This window comes from Mastigoproctus giganteus, chromosome 12, assembly GCF_048544385.1.
Source record: "Mastigoproctus giganteus isolate SK-2022 chromosome 12, ASM4854438v1, whole genome shotgun sequence".
Classification (NCBI taxonomy): Eukaryota; Metazoa; Arthropoda; class Arachnida; order Uropygi; family Thelyphonidae; genus Mastigoproctus; species Mastigoproctus giganteus.
Genome location: NC_143586.1, coordinates 138633321 through 138654450, shown reverse-complemented (window position 1 = coordinate 138654450; position 21130 = coordinate 138633321). Strand labels below are relative to the sequence as shown.

The window sequence follows — 21130 nt, the reverse complement described above, 5'->3', positions numbered from 1 at the left end:
GCTCTGGCATTTATTAATCTAATATTTATTATTATTTTGTCAGTAAAAAATAAAGTAATTAATTATTTTGCAGCTTTTTCTACATCAGTAACAGCACCAACTACTTCGCATTTCATTTTCGGAACGAAAAATTTTGGAAGTCCTAGTTCAGCAGCATCTGTAGAATCTACCTCATCTACAACAGCTTCAAATAATGTTAATTTTGGAATAACACACACCAGTTCGACCGCGGGAGGTTTTGGATCTTCTAATTACACAAAACCGTTTACATTTGCCGTATCTGGACCTGTTTCCTCTGAAAAAAAAACAAGTAAGCATCGTCAAGCCTTAAGATTATTGTTATCTTTATAAAAATGCTTAAATATATATGTGAAGATTGTTCAATTAAAACATTTTCTGTACACATGCCCATTCATGGTAGGTCGGAGCAAAAATAGAATGCATGTGCTTACACCAACATGTTGACTTGCTAGTAAGACCTGCTTTGTTTTGTTTGCTCTTTGTTATGGTAATGTGCATAATTTTTTTATATGGATGTTATATTTCATATAAATGATACATCCAAAACTGATCAGCATGTAGTTATTTCATTTTTAATTGCCAGTGTTATTCATAATAGAATATTGGCTGTTTGTGATGAAAGTTGCTACTTCTTAAAGGAATATGTAGGATATGTAGTCTGCCACATAAAATCTGCTAATAGTGTTGCACTTTAGGATATTGCTCTTTGCAGTAAGTATAACAGCTTGAATATTTGTAATTGCTGAATGTCATTATAGAACCAGTCCATTTGTTATTCGTGATATTGCAAATGGGATTGTTGTTTGAACACTTATTAATGCTATACCAACGGAGATTCACGATAGGAGGGAGTATATGATGAGAGCCCTGTCAATCAATTCGGCCCTGGAAAGATTGTGCAGGGCTCAAGGGGTAGAATTTTTTTCAGCCTGGTCTGTACTTGTTAACAGGAGAGACTGCTTCTACAGGGATGGGATACACTTAAATAGAAAGGGTGCAAGAATGTTTGCTGATGCTATCGAGGCAATGTTAGGTGGGTCGGAAAACTGCTAGATTGGGGGGATACAAGGACTAATAGATTAACAGTAGCCACTGGCAGAGGTGAAAGTGATTCTTGCACTGCTTCTATTGGAATGAGCCGCAGCCTGGAAAATAAGATGCAGGATATTTCAGAGACTGCTGGGAATCGTTGGGGTACAAGTAAACACATGGGTTGTGTTAGGGTAGCTAAGAAAAAGAACAGGTGCATGTATACTTGTGTGTACACCAATGCTAGGAGTTTAGTAAATAAATTTGATGAATTTGAGGTATTGCTCAAAACATCAAAGGCAGATATTGTGGGGATTTCAGAGACGTGGTGTCACACAGATATAAGAAATGCAGAACTGGAATTTGGGGAGTACAATGTCTACAGAAAGGATAGACAGGATAGGAAGGGAGGAGGGGTTATGCTATTAGTTAAAAAACACATAAAATCCAAGGAAGTGAAGCCAGTCGACATCACTGGACAGTGCAGTGTCGAGTCAGTTTGGTGTGACATAAGCATTGGGAGATCAAAATTGAGAGTAGGAGTGTGCTATAGGCCTAATGACTCTGATGAGTATAATAAGAAACTGTTCGGAGAAATAGAGTGGGCCAGTAAATCAGAGAGTCTTATAATGGGGGATTTTAATTTCCCAGATATTGACTGGAATTTGGGGGCTGGTCACTCACACAGTAGCAAGGCTTTTGTGGATTTATTGGATGATTGTTTTCTACATCAGCATGTTCGGGAGGCAACTAGAGGGAGTAATACTCTTGATTTGATTATCAGTAGTGATTCTTCATGCATTAAGAATCTGCAGATAAATGAACCACTTGGTGGCAGTGATCACAGTGTGCTGAAGTGGGAGTTACTCAAAGAGGTAACTACCATTAGGGGTAAAGGGAAGGGGTATTGCTTTCGTAAAGGCGACTACAATGGACTGAGACAGTATTTAAATTCTATACAGTGGCATCAACTGATGATATTGCCAACAGCAAATTCAAAATGGGAAGCATTCAAAGAACTTATCGTGGAAGCTACTAGGCTTTACATACCAACTAAGAAATATTGTTCAAGGTTTAGGCCTAAATGGTTGTCAGATGAACTAATGAGGCATATGGCAGAGAAGAAAAATGCATGGGATACATACAAATTAACACGTGACACGGACGCCTATGATAGATACAAGTTGATCTGTAACCAAGTTACAAAGGAGGTTAGGCAGGCGAAGGCAGATTACGAGAGATCCTTGGCAAGGGATGCGAAGAAAAACAGCAAAGAGTTCTTTACTTATGTAAACTCTAGAAGGAAGGGGATGAATCAGATTGGTCCACTTGAGATCGATGGGTCAACTGTTGATGACCCTGCTCGGGTAGCTAACAAACTAAATGAATATTTTGCATCGACATTCACACATGAGGAGTTATTCAGCGAGGGGAATGCCAGAGGTGTATTCAACTCTAGCAGTAAGCTAGAGAATCTTGTAATAACTGAGAGCAAAGTGGAGGAGAAATTGTTGAAGATAAACACAAGAAAGGCACCTGGGGTGGATGGGATCTATCCAGTTATATTAAAGGAGGCAGCAAAGGAGGTAAGCAAACCCTTAGCCATAATTATGAGAGCTTCCTTGGACTCAGGGGAGGTACCCATTGACTGGAGATGTGCAAATGTGACCCCAATTCACAAAGGGGGATCAAAGGCTGACACAAGTAATTATAGACCTGTGAGTTTAACTTCTGTTCCCGGAAAATTAATGGAGGCACTGGTGAAAGAAGCACTGCAGGATCATCTAGACAAGACTTCAGTTATAGCTAGGACACAGCATGGTTTTGTTAAGGGGAAGTCTTGCCTGACCAATTTGATTGGATACTATGATGCAGTCACAAAAGAACTGGATGCAGGGAATAACTTTGATATTATATACTTGGATCTTAGAAAGGCTTTTGATACTGTTGCACATGGAAGACTGCTGCACAAATTGGAGCAGTGTGGCATTGGAGGCAAGTTGCTGCTATGGATAAAGGGGTGGTTGAGGGGGAGAAGACAGAGAGTGGTAATCAATGGACACTGCTCATCGTGGACTAATGTTATTAGTGGAGTCCCTCAGGGTTCAGTATTGGGGCCTTTATTGTTTTCTGTATTTATAAATGATATTGATGATGGTATATCAGGCTTAATGTCCAAGTTTGCAGACGATACGAAGGTTGGCAGGGTTGTCAAGGACACTACTGACACTATGCTGCTGCAACAGGATTTGGAAAGGTTGAGCAGATGGGCTTCGAGGTGGCAAATGAAGTTTAACATTGACAAATGTAAAGTACTACATATGGGAAACAGCAACCCCAGAGCAACGTATCAACTCTGTGGTACTACACTGACAGTGGTAGAGAATGAAAGGGACCTGGGGGTGGTGGTGCAGGCAGATATGAAGTTCTCTGAGCAGTGCAGACGAGCTGCAAGAGTAGCTCATGGTGTATTGTCAATGATATATAGGAATTTTTCTAGCATCGATAAGGAGGTGATTATTCCCTTGTATAAGGCAATGGTCAGGCCACACCTAGAGTACTGTATACAGGCCTGGAGGCCTCATTTCAGGAAGGATGTAGAGCTGCTGGAACGAGTACAGAGAAGGGCAACTAGATTGGTGAATGGGACAAAGGGGTTCTCTTACGAAGAAAGGCTTAAGTTTTGCAAATTACAGTGTCTGGAAACTAGGCACCAGCGGGGTGATCTGATAGAGGTGTACAAAGCCTTGAATGGTTTGAGCATGCTCAATGCTGATGGGATTCTTCCTCTAGCTCAGAAAAATCACCTGAGAGGGCATAAATTCAAATTGAGGAAAGACAGATGTAGGATAGATGTGCGGAAATTTGCCTTTAGCCAGCGGGTGGTTGGTGGGTGGAACAGACTTCCATCCCTTGTCGTGGAAGTTGATAGCCTAAATAAGTTTAAGGCTCAGCTGGACAGGTATTTCGAACGAACAGAGGGGTGAAGTGGAAGTGGTTATTTTTATTTATTTATGTTACTTTTTTTTTTTTTTTTTTTTTTTTTTTTTGGCTGATGCTGCATAAGCTTGCTTTCTTGCATCAAATGCCTCTACTAATGCTAATGCTAATTAAATCAATTTTTGAATAAAATTGTGGCATTTTGGAAGATTCCACAATGCCATCATTTTGAACCAGATTCTGTGCTTCACAGCATCCTCAGTCTTTTAAAGAAAAAACATGTAAATTGCTTAACAGAATGTATCATCCTATCTCATGATAACATGTGTCTGCATGTGGCCAGCCCATTTCAATCCTTTTTTCCAAAATGCACTTGAACACCCTGCATGTAATCCAAATTTTCGTGTATTAAAAAAAGCTTTGAAAATGCACTGACATCCTTGCATATAGACTATATTTGCCATTGTGTAACCTTGGTATTTTTCATCTATTAAAAATAAGCTTTATTTTAAAGGAAAGTCATTTCAGTTAAAACACCTAAGTCAGAAAAACTGTCAAGGATTAATTCAATCGAAAGCCAAAAGAATTGTTTGAAAAAGGAATATACAAATTAATGAAGCAACAAGACCGAGACACACATCTAAATGCTAAAAGTTAAATTTTTTTATTTAGTTTCTTAATAAGACGTTTAATTTTGTTTCAATTAAGACGTTTAAGGTCTTAATTGAACAACCGTCATACACTAATAATTTATGAAGTGTATAAAGATAATATATCAAACTTGATAGGGGTTTTTTTTTTTTTTTTTTTCCGTTAGACTTGTATTATTTACATTAAAATTATTTTGGGTAATTCAGATTTCAAATTCACCAACGGGAGGTCCAAACAACAAGACTGCTAATTAAAGGCCAGTATACCTCCTTAATCAGAAGCAAAATGTATGACCAGCCTTTTTGTCATTGTTCTCTTTCATATTTCTTGTTTCAGATTTTTATAGTGCCTGATGCTACTAAACTTGTGATGATGATACTTTGTGTAAAAAATATGAGATAAAGAGATTGCATAGAATCATTTGGTGTTATTAAACTAATACTCAATGCAAGCATTGGTGATTAGTCTGTTCTTAGTGCACAGAGAAACATGTTTGAGTAATGTTTTGGTAGTTTATTAAAAAAAAAAAAAAAAAAATAGTGTGATACTGCCAGAGTTTGGAAAAACATCCAGTAGATTATCAATGAACTTGAAAAATATGACTTCAAAAAAGCACAAATTGGAAGAGGGCCTTGAGCCTTTTCTATTTAGGACAAACAAGAGAGCAAATTGTTGGGAAAATGACTTCAGCTCAAACTTTGCAGAAAGGAAAGAAGGTTTGATGGTTTTTAGAAAAGAGTGACATCACTTTTAAGGTCAGTGGAGAATCAACTTTGGTAAGCACAAAGAATAAGACATGTATAGTATACATGTTTAGTATCTTATGTAGGGCAGCTTCCAAATGTTACTTCAAATCCACCCAAGCACATAGAATAAGGATGGGGGTGAGAGGCTTCATCCAGAACTATCCCTCTGTTTTGACATAGATAAAATGAAAATTTTTAAAAAAATGTTCCAGCAGACAAAACATTTGCATTTAAAAGTGAGTAGTGTATTGGCATTAAGAAGGCAAAGAGTTATACTGTTGGAGACATGGAAAAATTTCCAGTTCTCATAATTGGTAAATTTGTAAAGACAAGGTGTTTCTAAATTTATAAACTGAAACTTAGTCTACAATTCTTTTTCCCCAGACATGGAATTGAAAGTTCAACCCATGAAAGAAAGAGGGATCTCTAATCTTCTATTTCATTAAAGAGCATTCTTAGATACACTTAAAATTCTTCCTGTCTATTCCAACTTTCATAACTTAATTTGATTAATTCTATGGCTTTTCAGTAATTTGTTTTAGTGTGAATATTTATTTCTGACATTTACTTTTTTTTTGGCCTAAAACGTGACTGTTCTATTAAACAATGCTTCTAACTTTAGCATTTTATTTTCTTTAGGAGATCTGGAAAAGTTTTCCAAATTTGAAAAAGGGCATCCTTTTTTAACTGTAAATTGTAAACCTTGAAATTGTATTGTCTTAATATTCCTTAGCTCATACTAGCCTTTCAAGCAGTGCCTACTGTTGCTGCCATCTTGATTTCGTGCCACAGCTTGCAGGGAATGAACACAGAGTTCTAAGTTGGATGATGAACAGAAATAGTTTCCTCATCAGGTGTATTACACAGATTTATACAAAATCTTGTTGTGCATTTTTACTACCGTTTTGTCTTTTTTTTTTTTTTTTTTTTTTGTTTGACTTTTTGACTCACTGAAAGAGTCAGATTAAATGAAATTATATGTTATAAGCAGGCAATTAATGTATTTAAAAAAACTATTTGTAAATTATTTTATTTTATAGAAGGCAGTGATGAAGATGGTGATGAAGATGACGAAGCATCTGAACCACCAAAGAATGAAGTAACTCCAGTGGTTGAAGAAAATTTTGTTTATTCTAAACGGTAATTACATACTTTATTAATTGTTGGTTACATGTTATTGTATGTAAGGTGACTATTAAATAACGCGACTGTTGTAATAAAGTAAATATGAAATATTTCATACCTTACAAGTTATCCCTTTCAGAATAATTGCCTTGGGCTTCCATACACACACACACACACTGGTCCATGTGTAAAAAAAAAAAAAAAAAATGTATAGAACAGTGTGTACAAGCACGGAAACGTTTCTAAGTCATTTTTCGTAAGCCCTCATAACATTTCGGTCATTTTTTTTTTTTTTTTTTCTGAATTTCTTTTTCAGTGGACTGAAAATGGGTTCCCCTCAAGTACACTTTTCAGTTTAGGCAAGAGAAAGTTACTAGGTCTGGTGTGTAGGGTGTTTTTTCACATACAGGAATTTGTGTGCTTGAGCATTGTCTTGATGGAACATTCAACCATCCTTCCATTGTATTGACTGTCTTTTAGTTTCTGGGTTGTACTGGAACAGCCAACTTTTGTCACAAGTACGGTGGGTGCTGCTTATTGTGATCACATTTGGTTTACTAAAATTGATAACATTAAGTGGCTATAACATTAAAAAGAGTGTATGCTTTTTTTTTTCTTAATGAAATATAACAATTGTTTATCTTGTTTATCTTAACAATCTTTATAAACACATTTCTGCCGATTTCAATGTCTCCAAATATTAAAAAAAAAAAAAAAAAAAGTACAGAACCACACTATAAACATACTGACCTGTTTAAAAAATTTCTCCAATGTTTCAGATTTTTAGTGATTAAATTTTAATGCACTCCATAACACTTCAAAAATAATCCTAATCTTCAGAAACTCTTTGGAACTTGATATCTTTGTTATCATAATTTTCATTTTTTCCTTAGGTTAAGTTAGGTTTATCTAGTGTAATTCCATCAATTATATCCTTTACTAACAAATCACTTGTTTTCAGAAGATTTTAATCAGATTTTACCCACTTATCAAAATTTTATGTAATATTAAATGAATTACTGGTATACTGTTGTTGGTATTTCACCACTTTCTTCAATATTTATCACAATACTTGGATGAATAAATCTTGCTCTATTAAAGCAGTGTTTGTGTATCTAATAAGTTAATTCCTTTTATTATGTCCTTAGCTTGGGTATCCTTGCTTACTTTAATTTCTGCAATAATTTTTTGGTTGCGTTGCAGATGTTTTGAAAACCTTTGTGATTCCTCATTCCAGTGGCTGCACTATGGACATTGTATTCACTGTAAAAAATGAGTTTTATGTTATTCAGCTGTACAGTTATCTTGTCGTTGTTTGGTTTTTAGGAGCATTAGCAAATAAGGCCATATTGCTCAGAGGATAGGGCGGTGGTCATTCCCTGACCTTTCCGCATCCTCCATATTTGGTGGTCACTGGCTCGAACCCCGGTCTAATCAAGAAGCGTGTGCTACGCACTGCTGCTCTTGTCCACCTGGCTACAGAGGTGCCTACAGTTATCTAAAATAAGTGTAATATTTTATTGATTGGCAGTAATTCTCTGTCCCATTCGTTCAGAAAGTTGAGACATCATCCATCCACGCATTTCTTTTGCTATTATATTTAACTGGTATGTTTTTTTTTTTTTTTTTTTTTTTTTTGTCCCTCTCAAGACATGTGAATGCTTACTTTTCCCAATAACAAAAAAAACTTTTCTTTCTTTTTTATAATTGTGCCTGTAATATTACTTGTAAGAAGTACAGTTGCCCTTTATTTCTGCTTTTTTTTTCTAGCTGTCAAAGGCTCATTTCTGAACAATAAAGTATTCTTAGCCGGTGCATTAGAATTAGTAGAGCCATACGATGTAAGAAAGAAAGCTTATACACCATCAGCCAAAAAAAAAACGGACCCTATCCATTCACTCCAAATGTTTGTCTAGTCTGCCTTAAATTTATTTAAGCTGTCAACTTCCACAATGACAGATGGAAGTTTGTTCCAGCAATCAGCCACCCCACTGGCTAAAGGCAAATTTCTGCACATCTATTCGACAACTATCTTTCCTTAGTTTCAGGTCCTTGAGGTTGTCACAAACATCCTCTACAAGCTGTACTTGCTACCTGGGAGTCTAAAATGCTGATGGAACTGATATTCGGGTGACACTCAAGTTAAGTGGACCCAATTTCGGCAAAGTCTGGACGGTCTGTGGCAGCCAAATCCTCTGCTTGCACCTTCACAATGGTGGGACTGTTAGTAATCCTGGGGGACTGTTAGTAATCCCTATAACCTCCATGCACAAGTACATGGTGGGTGACCACCCAGGTGTGAACCAACGTAAGCAGGGGTCGAGGTGTGGTACCCACACTACATGGAGGAATGTCGCCCCTCTATGTTACCAGGCAGTACTAGGTGGTAGATGACTCTCATCAACCAGTGCAATACCACCACTTTGCTTATTGGAGGCTTGAAGTGGTGGAACCCATGTTTAGTCTCTAGAGCTAAGTTCCAGTCAACCTTTCCCTCTCTCTTCCCTCATGCAGTATGATTGATGCCTTTTGAGGTTATGATGAACATCATGGCGAGATCCAATATTCCTTACATTTCGAGGGTACAGCTCTAAAACGGTGTTCGCAGGCCGGCCGCTAGATAGTACACCGGACCGAACCTATTGGTAACTCTCTAGGAGGCTTCCGGATCAGCTAGTGTATAATCTTGCTACCTCTACTCTGCCAGACAGTGACTGGAGGGAGTCCGAGTAGTGTGTATGTGGGGAGCATTGTCGAGGCCACATTATGTCAAGGATCTGGGTATATTCTTACCATGTGTACGCCATATCCAAAAATTTCATTACTTCACATCATGTCCCATCCACATTTTCTTACTATTGAATGCACAATGAATTGTCAGACTAATAGAGCAAGCTTATCTGCAAAAATATCTAAACCTCCCAAGCACTTCCTAATTCATTTCACAAATATACCTGGTCTCAATTCTAATCTCAACGATGTCCATTTCCACTTGCAGTCTGCCAAATCCCATGTACTTTTTCTGACAGAATCTCAGTTATTGGTTGATTCAACTACTGCAAAGGTGGAATCTCCTCTCTTTGATCTTCTCTGGCTTAAAATCTCTCTACCTCATTGTGTCAAATTCATCTGTTGTCTCTACCGTTCTCCCAACTCCACTAATCACTTGGAGCTCTTTGACTTTCTCCATTCCAACTTTCCTAACAGTGAGGTAATTTTCCTTGGTGATTTTAATGTTCACAGCTCCAGCTGGCTTCCGTTTTCTAGTCACACCGACCCAGCTGATCGAGATGCTGAAGCTTTTGCAATTACTAATGACCTTGCACAGATTGTTCATTTACCTACAAGAATACTGGAAAATCCTAGTCATACGGCCAATACGCTTGATCTTTTTCTCACAAACAACCCTTCTAAGTATGTGGTCGAAGTGAGAGGGCCTTTAGGCACTTCAGATCGCAACTTGGTGATTGTCTCTTCTCCAATGGAACCTTTATCTCATGGCTATTCCGAACCTCGTGTTGTTTGGCATTACAAGAATGCAAAATGGGGTGACCTGCGAGACTTCGTTTCTTCTTTTCCTTGGTCAGATTACTGTTTCAAAACTTCTGATGTCAACGTTTGCTCAGATCGTGTCAGTGAAATTATTCTTGCAGGAATGGAATCCTTTATCCCACACTCCACTTTAAAATCTCATCCTTTATCTAAACCTTGGTTTTCCAATAAATGTGCTAAGGCTGTTCAAGAGAAGAATGTTGCATATCATAATTGGCTTGTTTTCTAATTCTCCAGTTTCATTTTCTGCGTACACCAAAGCTCGCAACAATTGTAAAGCAGTTATTAATCAATCAGGCTAAGAGTAGGAAACTTGCTTCTTACCCTAATGGTAGCCGAGCATTCTGGTCTCTTGCCAAAGCTATTGGCTGCAACTTTTGCCCATCTCTGCTCACACCTCTGTCCAAACCAGATGGTTCTGTTGTCACTTCAGCCAAGGATAAAGCTGATCTGCTAGCATCCCATTTTTCTTTCAACTCATGTATTAATAATCTTGGTAAAACAATTCCCACCATTCCCAATACGCTCCATTCAATGCCCCCTGTGGTCTTCCATCAAAAGGATATCAGAAGGATTTTGACGAATCTTGATGCTAAGAAAGCTTTAGGTCCCAATGGTATTTCTCCACTTGTTCTCAAAACCTGTGCTCCTGAACTTACTCCTATTCTTTGCCGCCTTTTTTCACTTTCTTATTCCAAAGGTGCTTTTCCTTCTGTTTTTGAAATTTGCTCATATCCAGCCAGTTCCTAAAAAGGGTGACAAATCCCTCCCATCCAATTATCATCCCATTGCAATTACTTCTACTCTTTCTAAAGTAATGGAGAAATCAATTAACCGCCAACTCTTAAACAAAGATCGCCAGTCAGATGGATTTCGTCAGTGTCGATCCACTGGTGATATTCTGGCTTATGTTACCCATTTATGGACTAATTCAATGGAAAGGTTCGGTGAAACACAAGTAGTTGCTCTTGACATCTCAAAGGCTTCCATCTTATGGTTTGCCAACTGTTTTTAGTAATTGGTTATCCAGTTTTCTCTCTGATCGCTCACTGAGGGTGATGATAGATGGCTTTCTCTCTTCTAACTTCTCCACTAATGCCGGTGTCCCCCAAGGTTCAGTTCTTTCCCCCACTCTTTTCCTCTTGTATATTAATGACCTTCTTCCATTGACTGGAAATCCTATCCATAGTTTTGCCGATGATAGCACATTGCATTCCACTTTCCATTTTGAGAAACCTTGTCCTGCTCAATCAGCTTCAACTTCTCGAAAATCTGCTACCAATCCTTAAATGCCGATCTTCAGGTAATTCTTCAGTGGGGCAAAGACAACTTAGTTGATTTCAACCCTTCTAAAACTCAGTCTTGTCTTATATCTCGCAAAAAGGATTCTTCTGCTCCTATGCTCATCTCTAGTGACACTCCGATTTCTAGGCAAAATGATATATCTCTTTTGGGGATTACCCTGACTTCTAATCTCTCTTGTCACAAGCACATTACAAATATTGCTTCCTCTGCATCTAAAAAACTTGGTTTTCTCTTTCATTCTCGGCGTTACTTTTCTTCCAAACAGCTGCTCACTCTGTATAAATCGCAAATCCGCCCTGCCATGGAATATTGTTCCCACATCTGGGGTGGTGCCCCCAAAACCTCTCTCAGGCTTCTCGATTCCATTCAGAAGAGGGCAGTTAGGTTAGTTAATGATTCATCTTTAACAAAGTCTCTCCACTCGCTGTCTCATAGACGTACTGTTTCTGCTGCATGCCTCTTCTACAGATACTTCCATGGGCACTGTTTTGAATTGGCTTCTATAATTCCCGCTCCCTCTTTCAAAACAGTCTGAACATGTGCCACCACCAGCCAACATCCATTTACTGTCCAACTCCAAACTCACAAAACCAACTTTTCATCTTCCTCATTTATTCATTCAACTGCCATTTTCTGGAACAACCTTCCTTCATACGTATGAAATCCTGAAAATTCTGAATCCTAAATCCTTAAATCCTGAAAATTACAGTCTGCAGAAGTTCAAGTCCAATGTCAACAAATATATTCTTTCGTCTTCTCAACCTCCAACCCAAGCACGCTACTAAGTAGTATAGGTTCTAATACCTCTCGTGTTTGGGGTTTACATAAAAAAAAAAAAAAAAAAAAAGTTTATGCCCGCCCTCCCTCCCTCCCTCCCTCAGGTTTGTAATGTGAACAAGAAGAAGAATCCTGTCAGCATCAAGCATGCTCAATCCATTCAAGACCTTAGATCACCTCACAGGTGCCTAGTCTCCAGATGCTGCAATTTGCAGAACTTAAGCCTTTAGGAGGAGTTATGCTATTAGTTAAGAAACATAAAATCTAAGGAAGTGCAGCCAGTTGACATGGGTGGACAGTGCAGTGTTGAGTCCGTTTGGTGTGACATAAGCACTGGAAAAGCAAAATTGAGAGTACGAATGTGTTATAGGCCTAATGACTCCGATGAGTATAATGAACAATTGTATGGAGAAATAATTGGGGGATTTTAATTTCCCATGTATTAACTGTCAATTTTGGGTTGGTCACTCATGCTAGCACGGCTTTTGTGGATTTACTGGATGATTGTTTTCTACAGCAGCATGTTCGGGAGGCAACTAGAGGGAGTAGTACTCTTGATCTGACATGTCACTAGATACTTAAATCCCTGATGAACTCGCAGTTTTATTTGTTTCTAGGACATCTGTTCATTTCTTCAATGATCGTTTTATTTAACAATGTACCGTGTTTTAGACTGCTACACTCCTACCGTCTGGCATACACAAACCATCATTTGGAGTAGAATTGTCTACTGTATTGATCTATTGTATATGCTGCAGGCTGTACAAGTGGTCAACTCTTGACACAGAGAGAAATTGTCTATGGCCTTTCTCATCTGATACTTGGTATCCTCAGAAGTATTCAAAGTGGATCTTCTAGTTACCATTGTTAAGGTAGGAATAAAACTTACAAAATATTACAGAAGTTGAACAGGCAACAGAAATTGAATTGTTGTAGAAATTTATGAATTTACACTTAACAAAATTAAAATACAAAAAGAAAATATCCTACAAGGATTACCCTTACAAAATCTAAGATATTAAATCAGTATTTGTGTCTTAACTTAAACCTAGAGCTATGCACAAACATCCAAAACAAAATGTGCATCTACTCTGATTCCATCTGTTCATTGTCTGTTAACCTTTTGCTTTCCAAGTTAAATCTATGATGACAATCAAACACAGTAATGCAATCTAATGCATCATTTCAAATGTTTCACAAGCATTTACAAAAAAAATTGTTTGCTTTGTATTCCAAATCTGACAATTTTTCACAATCAAAGATTGTGATAAATTAACATCAAACACACACAGCAACAAAACATATTGTATTATTAATGTGTTGCAGGCACATGTTGAAACTTAATTTGATGACTTTAAATCATGGTATGTTTATTGACTGCAGTGCTGTGTGGCTTATTTCAGGACTTCTGGATGTACTATATTTATTTGATTCATGGCTTTGTGAAATATTGTCAACATTTATCATGCTAGCCACAACCTGTTGCACACTTTTGTGAAATGCTTAATCCCCTAATTCAGGTGGCGAAAAATAGTTGTGCAGTGAAATAGGAAGAGCTAATTGTCAGTTAAAAGCAGAATCTTCCTCTTTTCTGATATCATTTGCATTCCAACACCAAAATCCCATCTTGAAAAATATTTCCTATCATCTGATCCTTGGTATTTTTCCAGTATATGTAAGGCATATAGTTCAAACCTTTTAAAAACTATTGACTTGTATTTCTCGGTAATCTTTAGTGTTTGTCCATATCAGTTGAATTTGCACTTGGCAGCACGGTAATCCTTTCTTTGCAATTTTTGTTGCTTGCAAACCACCATTCATCATTGAATGCAAGTATCTTATTTATCATGCATTATATTTGTAAAACTGCTGTTTTTCCATGACAAACATATCTTCCAAAGGGTTCTGCTGAATGATGAATTTCACCTCCCCTCACCATGATTAAACAGCTTCTCTTGGAGTATTACTAATCTGGGTAATCAAAATTGATTGGAAATGCTTTGAAAAATTGCTTCTGTTAGGTACAGCGCTACTGAATGAATGTAATTAGAACTGTGCCAATTAAATCAGCTTCAGCACAGATGTTATTATTTGTACAGTAACTACTACGTATACCCCCATCCACTTCAACATTAATACCGTGTGTAATCAGTCTACTTATGGCCACAATGCTGTAAAAATCTTCATCTGACTACGGTTAAAGATGTTATGTGGCAAGTGTAGATGCCATTTTCTTTCTCCCACCCCTTCCAATGTAAAGGGCAGATTTCTCTTGCAAGTTTACTAACCAGTTGTAAAATACTTATTGGTTAATAATTGGGTAATCATCATACATATACATTTGCCTAGATAGATAATTCAGAGTTCAAATCATTGACAGGTGCTAAAAACCAAAGATAAAAAAAAGTGTACCTTATATTAAAAATTTCCTTTATAATTTTTCATAGAGGGATTAATTTTTTATTGTGCTAAACTAATATAGCTAGTAACATGTGACATTTTTAAATAAAGACACATAATATGTTGGCAAGGAACTGCAAATCATTTTGTTTTAAATATTTTAGTATTACTATTAATAATAACAAATGATGCAAGAAAGTAAGCTTATAAGTCACAAAGGAGATTAGGCAGGCAAAAGGCAGATTATGAGAAATCTTTGGCAAAGGATGCAAAGAAAAACAGCAAGGAGTTCTTTACCTATGTAAAGTCTAGAAGGAAAGGGATGAATCAGATTGGTCCACTGGATATTGATGGTTCAACTGTTGATGATCAGGTGGCTAACAAACTAAAAGAGTATTTTACATCTACATTCACATATGAGGGGTTATTCAGGGAGGGGAATGCCAGAGGCAGTGAGCTAGATGATTTTGTAATAACTGAGAGGAAAGTGGAGGAGAAATTGTTGAAGATAAACATAAAAAAGGCACCTGGGGTGGATGGGATCTATCCAGTTATATTAAAGGAGGCAGCAAAGGAAGTAAGCAAACCCTTAGCCATAATTATGAGAGCCTCCTTGGACTCAGGGGAGGTACCCATGGACTGGAGATGTGCAAATGTGATCCCAATTCACAAAGGGCGACACAAGTAAATAATAGACCTGTTAGTTTAACTTCTGTTCCAGGAAAATTAATGGAGACACTGGTTAAAGAAGCACTGCAGGATCATATAGACAAGACTTCAGTTATAGCTCGGACACAGCATGGTCTTGTTAAGGGAAGTCTTGTCTGACCTATTTGATTGGATGCTATGATATGGCCACAAAGGAACTGGATGCAGGGAATAACTTTGATATCATATATTTCGATCTTAGAAAGGCTTTTGATACTGTTGCACATGGAAGACGTCTGCACAAATTGGAGCAGTGTGGCATTGGAGGCAAATTGCTGCTATGGATAAAGGGATGGTTGATTGGAAGAAGACAGAGAGTGGTAATCAGTAGACACTGTTCTTCTTGGAGTAATGTTATTAGTGGAGTCCCTGAGGGTTCAGTGTTAGGTCCATAGTTGTTTTCTATATTTATAAATGATATTGATGATGGTATATCGGGCTTAATGTCTAAGTTTGCAGACGATACGAAGGTTGGCAGGGTTGTAAATGACACTAATGACAGTACACTGCTGCAACAGGATTTACAAAAGTTGAGCAGATGGACTGAGAGGTGGCAAATGAAGTTTAACATTGACAAATTTAAAGTACTACATATGGGAAGCAATAATCCCAGAGTAACGTATCAACTGTGTGGTACTACACTGACAGTGGTAGAGAATGAAAAGGACCTGAGGGTAATTGTGTAGGCAGATATGAAAGCTTTCTTAGCAGTGCAGACTGTCTGCAAGGGTAGCTCATGGTGTCTTGTCAATGATATACAGGAAATTTTCTTGCAGGGATAAGGAGGTGATTATCCCCTTGTATAAGGCAATGGTCAGGCCATACCTTGAGTACTGTATACAGGTCTGGAGGCCTCATTTTAAGAAGGATGTAGAGCTGTTGGAACGAGTACAGAGAAGGGCAACGAGATTATTGAATGGAACGAAGGGTTGCTCTTACGAAGAAAGGCTTAAGTTTTGCAGATTACAGTGTCTGGAGACTAGGCACCTTGTGAGTTGTATAAAGCCTTGAATGGTTTGAGCATGCTCAATGATGATGGGATTCTTCCTCTTGCTCAGAATAATCACCTGAGAAGGCATAAATTCAAATTGAGGAAAGACAGTTGTAGGATAGATGTGTGAATAGGCCTTTAGCCAGTGAGAAGTTGATTGGTGGAACAGACTACCATCTTTTGTTGTGGAAGTTGAGAGCCTAAATAAATTTAAGGCTGAGCTGGACAGGTATTTAGAATGAACGGAGGAGTGAAACAGGTGTGGGTTTTTTGTTTTTTTTCTTACGCTGCATAATCTTGCTTTCTTGCGTCATATGCCTCTACTAATGCTAATACAGCATAAGCCACAAAAAAAAAATAAATAAATAAAAACACAATTCCCATTTCACCTATCCATTCATTCCAATGGTTTGTCTAGTTCTTCCTGGAATTTATTTAAGCTATCAACTTCCACAACAACAGATAGAACTTTGTTTCAGCAATCAACCACCTGCTGGCTAAAGGCAAACTTCCATACATCTATTCTCCAACCGTCCTCCCTCAATTTGAATAGTCAGTTCTGCTATAACACTGTACATGTGTTCCTAAAAATCTTCCATGTTATGGCATTTTGCATGTTAAAAACAACAGCGCTTAGAGGAAAAATGGGGATAGGGGCAGAGCACTCAAAAAAAAAAATGTTCAGTATGATAAGTAAAACACTAAAAAAAAGTTAAATTCCAAATAAATTGCTAGCCCAATTTAAACATCTTAAATTTCTAATAAATAAATAAATATTACAGTAAATATGGCACTGTAATATATACATACTACCTGATATTTCTGTTCACTGACCTTCTTTTTTTCTTTTTTTTTATTGTAAAATTTAAAACAGTAAAAAAGATAAGCAATCAATAACGACAAACACAGCATGCACAAATTGCAAAGTGAGATGTGCAGTAACAATTTCACACATTAAAAATAGGAAACTTAAAAAAATATGCATAAATCGAAGATTCTGAAAATTTATTTGTTTTTTATATAATTGAAGATTTCATGGAAAGGGAAACACATTTCACCATAATAACGTAAAAACCCACAGAATTCCAACTATCAGTATTATCGCAAATGCAATAAGATAAAGAGTTTACTACCGTTTATAATTAGAGTGCACTAACAGAAAGCCCAATAAAAGAGGACCTGTAGATTGTTTTATGGTAGTGACCTCCAGAAATGTACTCCTCTGCTCATGCCTCACGAAATTTCTGTTCGAACTGAAAAATGTAAGCTCCTGAAAACATGTCAGCCTAGTTTTAAAATACCTTGCGAATACAGTGAATGACAACAGTGTGTCTCCAGCCAATACAACAACAGTAAATGGGAAATATAGCTCTCACACATTTGACATTTGGCATTTTTTAAGTTTCGTAAACTTGTATGTATTGCTGTGCAGGTCACTATGTTCAGCTTGGTGCTGGGTTTTGCATTCACCTAGTGTTACTCACAGACAAAATCACTCATGAGCCAGTGTGAAAATCGTGTTATACTCGCATTATTCTCTAATATATCAGTCGCATCGGAGCAAATTTGCATTTCAAAATGCAAGTTATAGCAGAACTGACTGTATTTACCCCTCGTGTGCATAGTTCCAGGAAGAGGTGGTCATCTCAGAGCTCACCTCACAGGTGCCTAGTGTCCTGCGAGTGATCTCTGAAGCCTTTCTTGGTAAGAGCACCCTTTTGTTCCCTTCACCAGTCTCGCTGCCATTCTCTGCAACCCTACAGCGGCTCTACATCTTTCCTAAACTGAGACCTCCAGAACTGTATGCAGTACTCTAGATGTGTGGCTTGACCATTGTGTTATACAGTGGAATAATCACATCCTTATGACTGCTAGAAAAATTTCTGTATGTCATTGACAAAATCCCATGAGCTGACTGCACTGCTCAGAGAGCTTCATATCTGACTGCACAATTACCCCCAGGTCTTTTTCATTTTCCGCTACCCTGAGTGTAGTATCTCACAGCTGCCATTTCTCTGCCCATTGGCCTTACTTTTCTAGATCCTGTTGCAGTAGCTTACCTTGATTACCATCATTAACCACCTGCCAACCTTTGTATCATTTGCAAACTTAAGACAAAGCCTGACATACCTTCTTCAATATCATCAGTAAATATTGAAAACAACAATGAGCCCTTCACTGAACTCGGGTCACGCCACAAAGAGCAGTGTCCATTAATTACCACTCTGTCTTCTCCCACTCAACCATCCCTTTATTCATAGCAGTAACTTGCCTTTAATTCCACATTTCTCCAGTTTGTACAGCATTCCTTTATGTGCAACGGTATCAAAAGCCTTCCTGAAATCCAAGTACAGGTAGCCCTCATTTGCACGTTTACACGTGTTGGAAATTTATTATGCTAACATTTTTTATTAATTGTGCTATTAATAAATTAAATAATAATAACAGTGATAGCTGTGTGCAGTTTTTGCCAATCGTGTTATAAAATTTTTGATTTAATAGAATAAAGAGATGCCATGTCTGGTAAAAGAAGTTCATTGAATCCTAGTGAAAATGAAAGCGTGAAAAAGGCACATCAATCTATCACATTGGAAAATAAGGTGGAGGTTATTTGGAGGATGGAAGCTGGTGAAAGCTGCCATAATGTGTGTAGGGCTATAAATATGCCTCCATTGACTATTACTACAGCTACGAAGAATGCTAATAAAATAACACAATTGATGCAAAGTGATAGGTAAAATTTTTGTTGTCATGAACCTAACCCTGTGATTTCCGATTGACTCCATTATATAAAAGGTTCCATTTGCACCTGTCCCCCGAGGAGCCTAATCCCGGCATAAATTGAAGGCTACCTGTATATGATATCAAAATTATTTTTTGCATCCGGTTCCTTTATGAGCACATTGTAGAATCCACCTAAATTGGTCAAAAAAAAAAATTTCCCCTTAACAAACCCGTGCTGTATCTGAAGTATAATTGCGGACTTGTCTAGATGATCCTGCATTATTTCTTTTACAGCGACTCCATTATTTTCCTGGAACAGAACTTATACTAATAGGTCTGTAATTACTAATGTCACCCTTTGATCCTCCTTTGTGAATTGGGGATACATTTTCACATCTCCAGTCTGTGGGGATCCCCTTCTGAATCCTAGGATGCTCCCATAATTATGGCTAAGGGTTTACTTTCTTCCTTTGCTGCCTCCTTTAATATAATTGAATAGATCTCATCCACCCCCACCCCCAGCTGCCTTTCTTATGTTTAACTTAAAACAATTTCTTTGCTTCTTCCTTTGCTGCCTCCCTTAATATAATTGGATAGATTCCATCCACCCCAACTACCTTTCTCATGTTTAACTTCAGCAATTTCTCTTCCATTTTCCTCTCAGTTATTGCAAAATCATTTAGCTCCCTGTTAGAGTTTTTATTTAACTTCTGGCATCCACTTTCCTAGGGAATTCCTCACATCTGAATGTAGACGCAAAATACTCGTTCAGTTTGTCCGCTACCTGAGCAGGATCGTCAACAGTCAAACCATCGATATCAAATGGACCAGTGTGATTCAACCCCTTCCTTCTTCTGCTAATATCAGTAAACAAGCTTTTCTTTGCATCCTTTGCCAAAGATTTCTCGCAATCTGCCTTCGCTTGCCTAACCTACTCTGTGACTTCATTACACACTAGTTTAAATCCACCACAAGCTTCTGTATCACCTGATAATTTAATGTCAAGAAGTTAATTTGCATTCAATTCCTGACAATATACTTTAAAGTGTATTATCAGGAAGGGTTTTTTTTTTTTTTTTTTTTTTTTTTAATAAAATGGTTTTCTAAAACATTGAATGGGAACCTTTATACAGCAGAATGCTCATATTATTTATTTAAACTTTTTGTATTTTAGATGCAAGTTATTTTTTAAGAAAGGTGGAGATTTTATGGAGAAAGGTGTAGGAATATTATATTTAAAGCCATTGGATCAGAAAACACAGTTGTTAATACGAGCTGATACAAATTTAGGTAAGTATCACCTATTTTATATTAAAAACAATCATAGTTTTCTACCTTTAGAGCATTTTTGTCGGTATCTAAAATGTCCACCATTTCAAAATTTTATTCTTTAATGATGCTTTTAGCATTCATCCGAGTACGGTAGAACCATTATAAATCCAGCTTCCTCCGGACCCAACATGTTGGATTTTTGAAAATTCTGGTTTTTTTGGAGGTTGTACACTAAGTATTCAGGAGTAATTTTTTATTTTATTAAATTGTATAGTAGCCAGAAGTTAATCCCTACTGTCTGATTTGTCCAGTTCAATAACATACTTGCCCAAGAAATAAAAGTCTCGGGTTGGTGATGCCGGTGATTGCCTCAAAAAACTAAATACCTATTGCTACTCTGTGCTATACTGTGAGATATTATCGAATTGAATGTTTTATACATTGCAGATACTTAGTAACAGTGACACAGTTTAGGAAATAAATAAAACAGAAATTAATAATGGAGCAGTGTTCAGCCAGACTATTTTCCCTCTGCCTTTGTCAGCTAGGTTATGATACCCCATTTGTAAGTAGAAATCATTGCATTATTTTTGCTGAAAACAAGTACCGAGTGCACATTACCATATTATTACATAAAAAATTTTACTCAAATTATTATAAAATAAAAGGAAACAAAAAAATTGAAGTTTTTAAAGTAAAAAAATCAAATTTTTTTTTTGTTTCTTATTGGTTCTTGTAAAAAAAAAGAATCCAGTCAAGTTTGCATTATGGCCATCTTTTCATCATAATTTTGTAACAAGACATTGCTTTTTGTACTAATCTGTCTAGGTTTGGATCCTGGGACTCGATTAATGATAGTGCCATCAAACTAAAGCCATCTGTTTAATGG

General features: G+C 37.2%; 1 protein-coding gene across 7 annotated transcripts in view; it reads left to right on the top strand.

Annotated features, from left to right (window-relative positions):
• Positions 1-21130, top strand: part of Nup50 (nuclear pore complex protein Nup50) — a 141201-nt gene that overhangs the window by 104637 nt on the left and 15434 nt on the right. For all 7 annotated transcript variants that reach the window (XM_090386815.1, XM_090386813.1, XM_090386812.1 and 4 more), the window contains 3 exons: positions 74-310; positions 6428-6527; positions 20144-20259. In XM_090386815.1, the coding sequence (XP_090242941.1) occupies positions 74-310; positions 6428-6527; positions 20144-20259 (453 nt within the window). The remainder of the gene's footprint in view (positions 1-73; positions 311-6427; positions 6528-20143; positions 20260-21130) is intronic.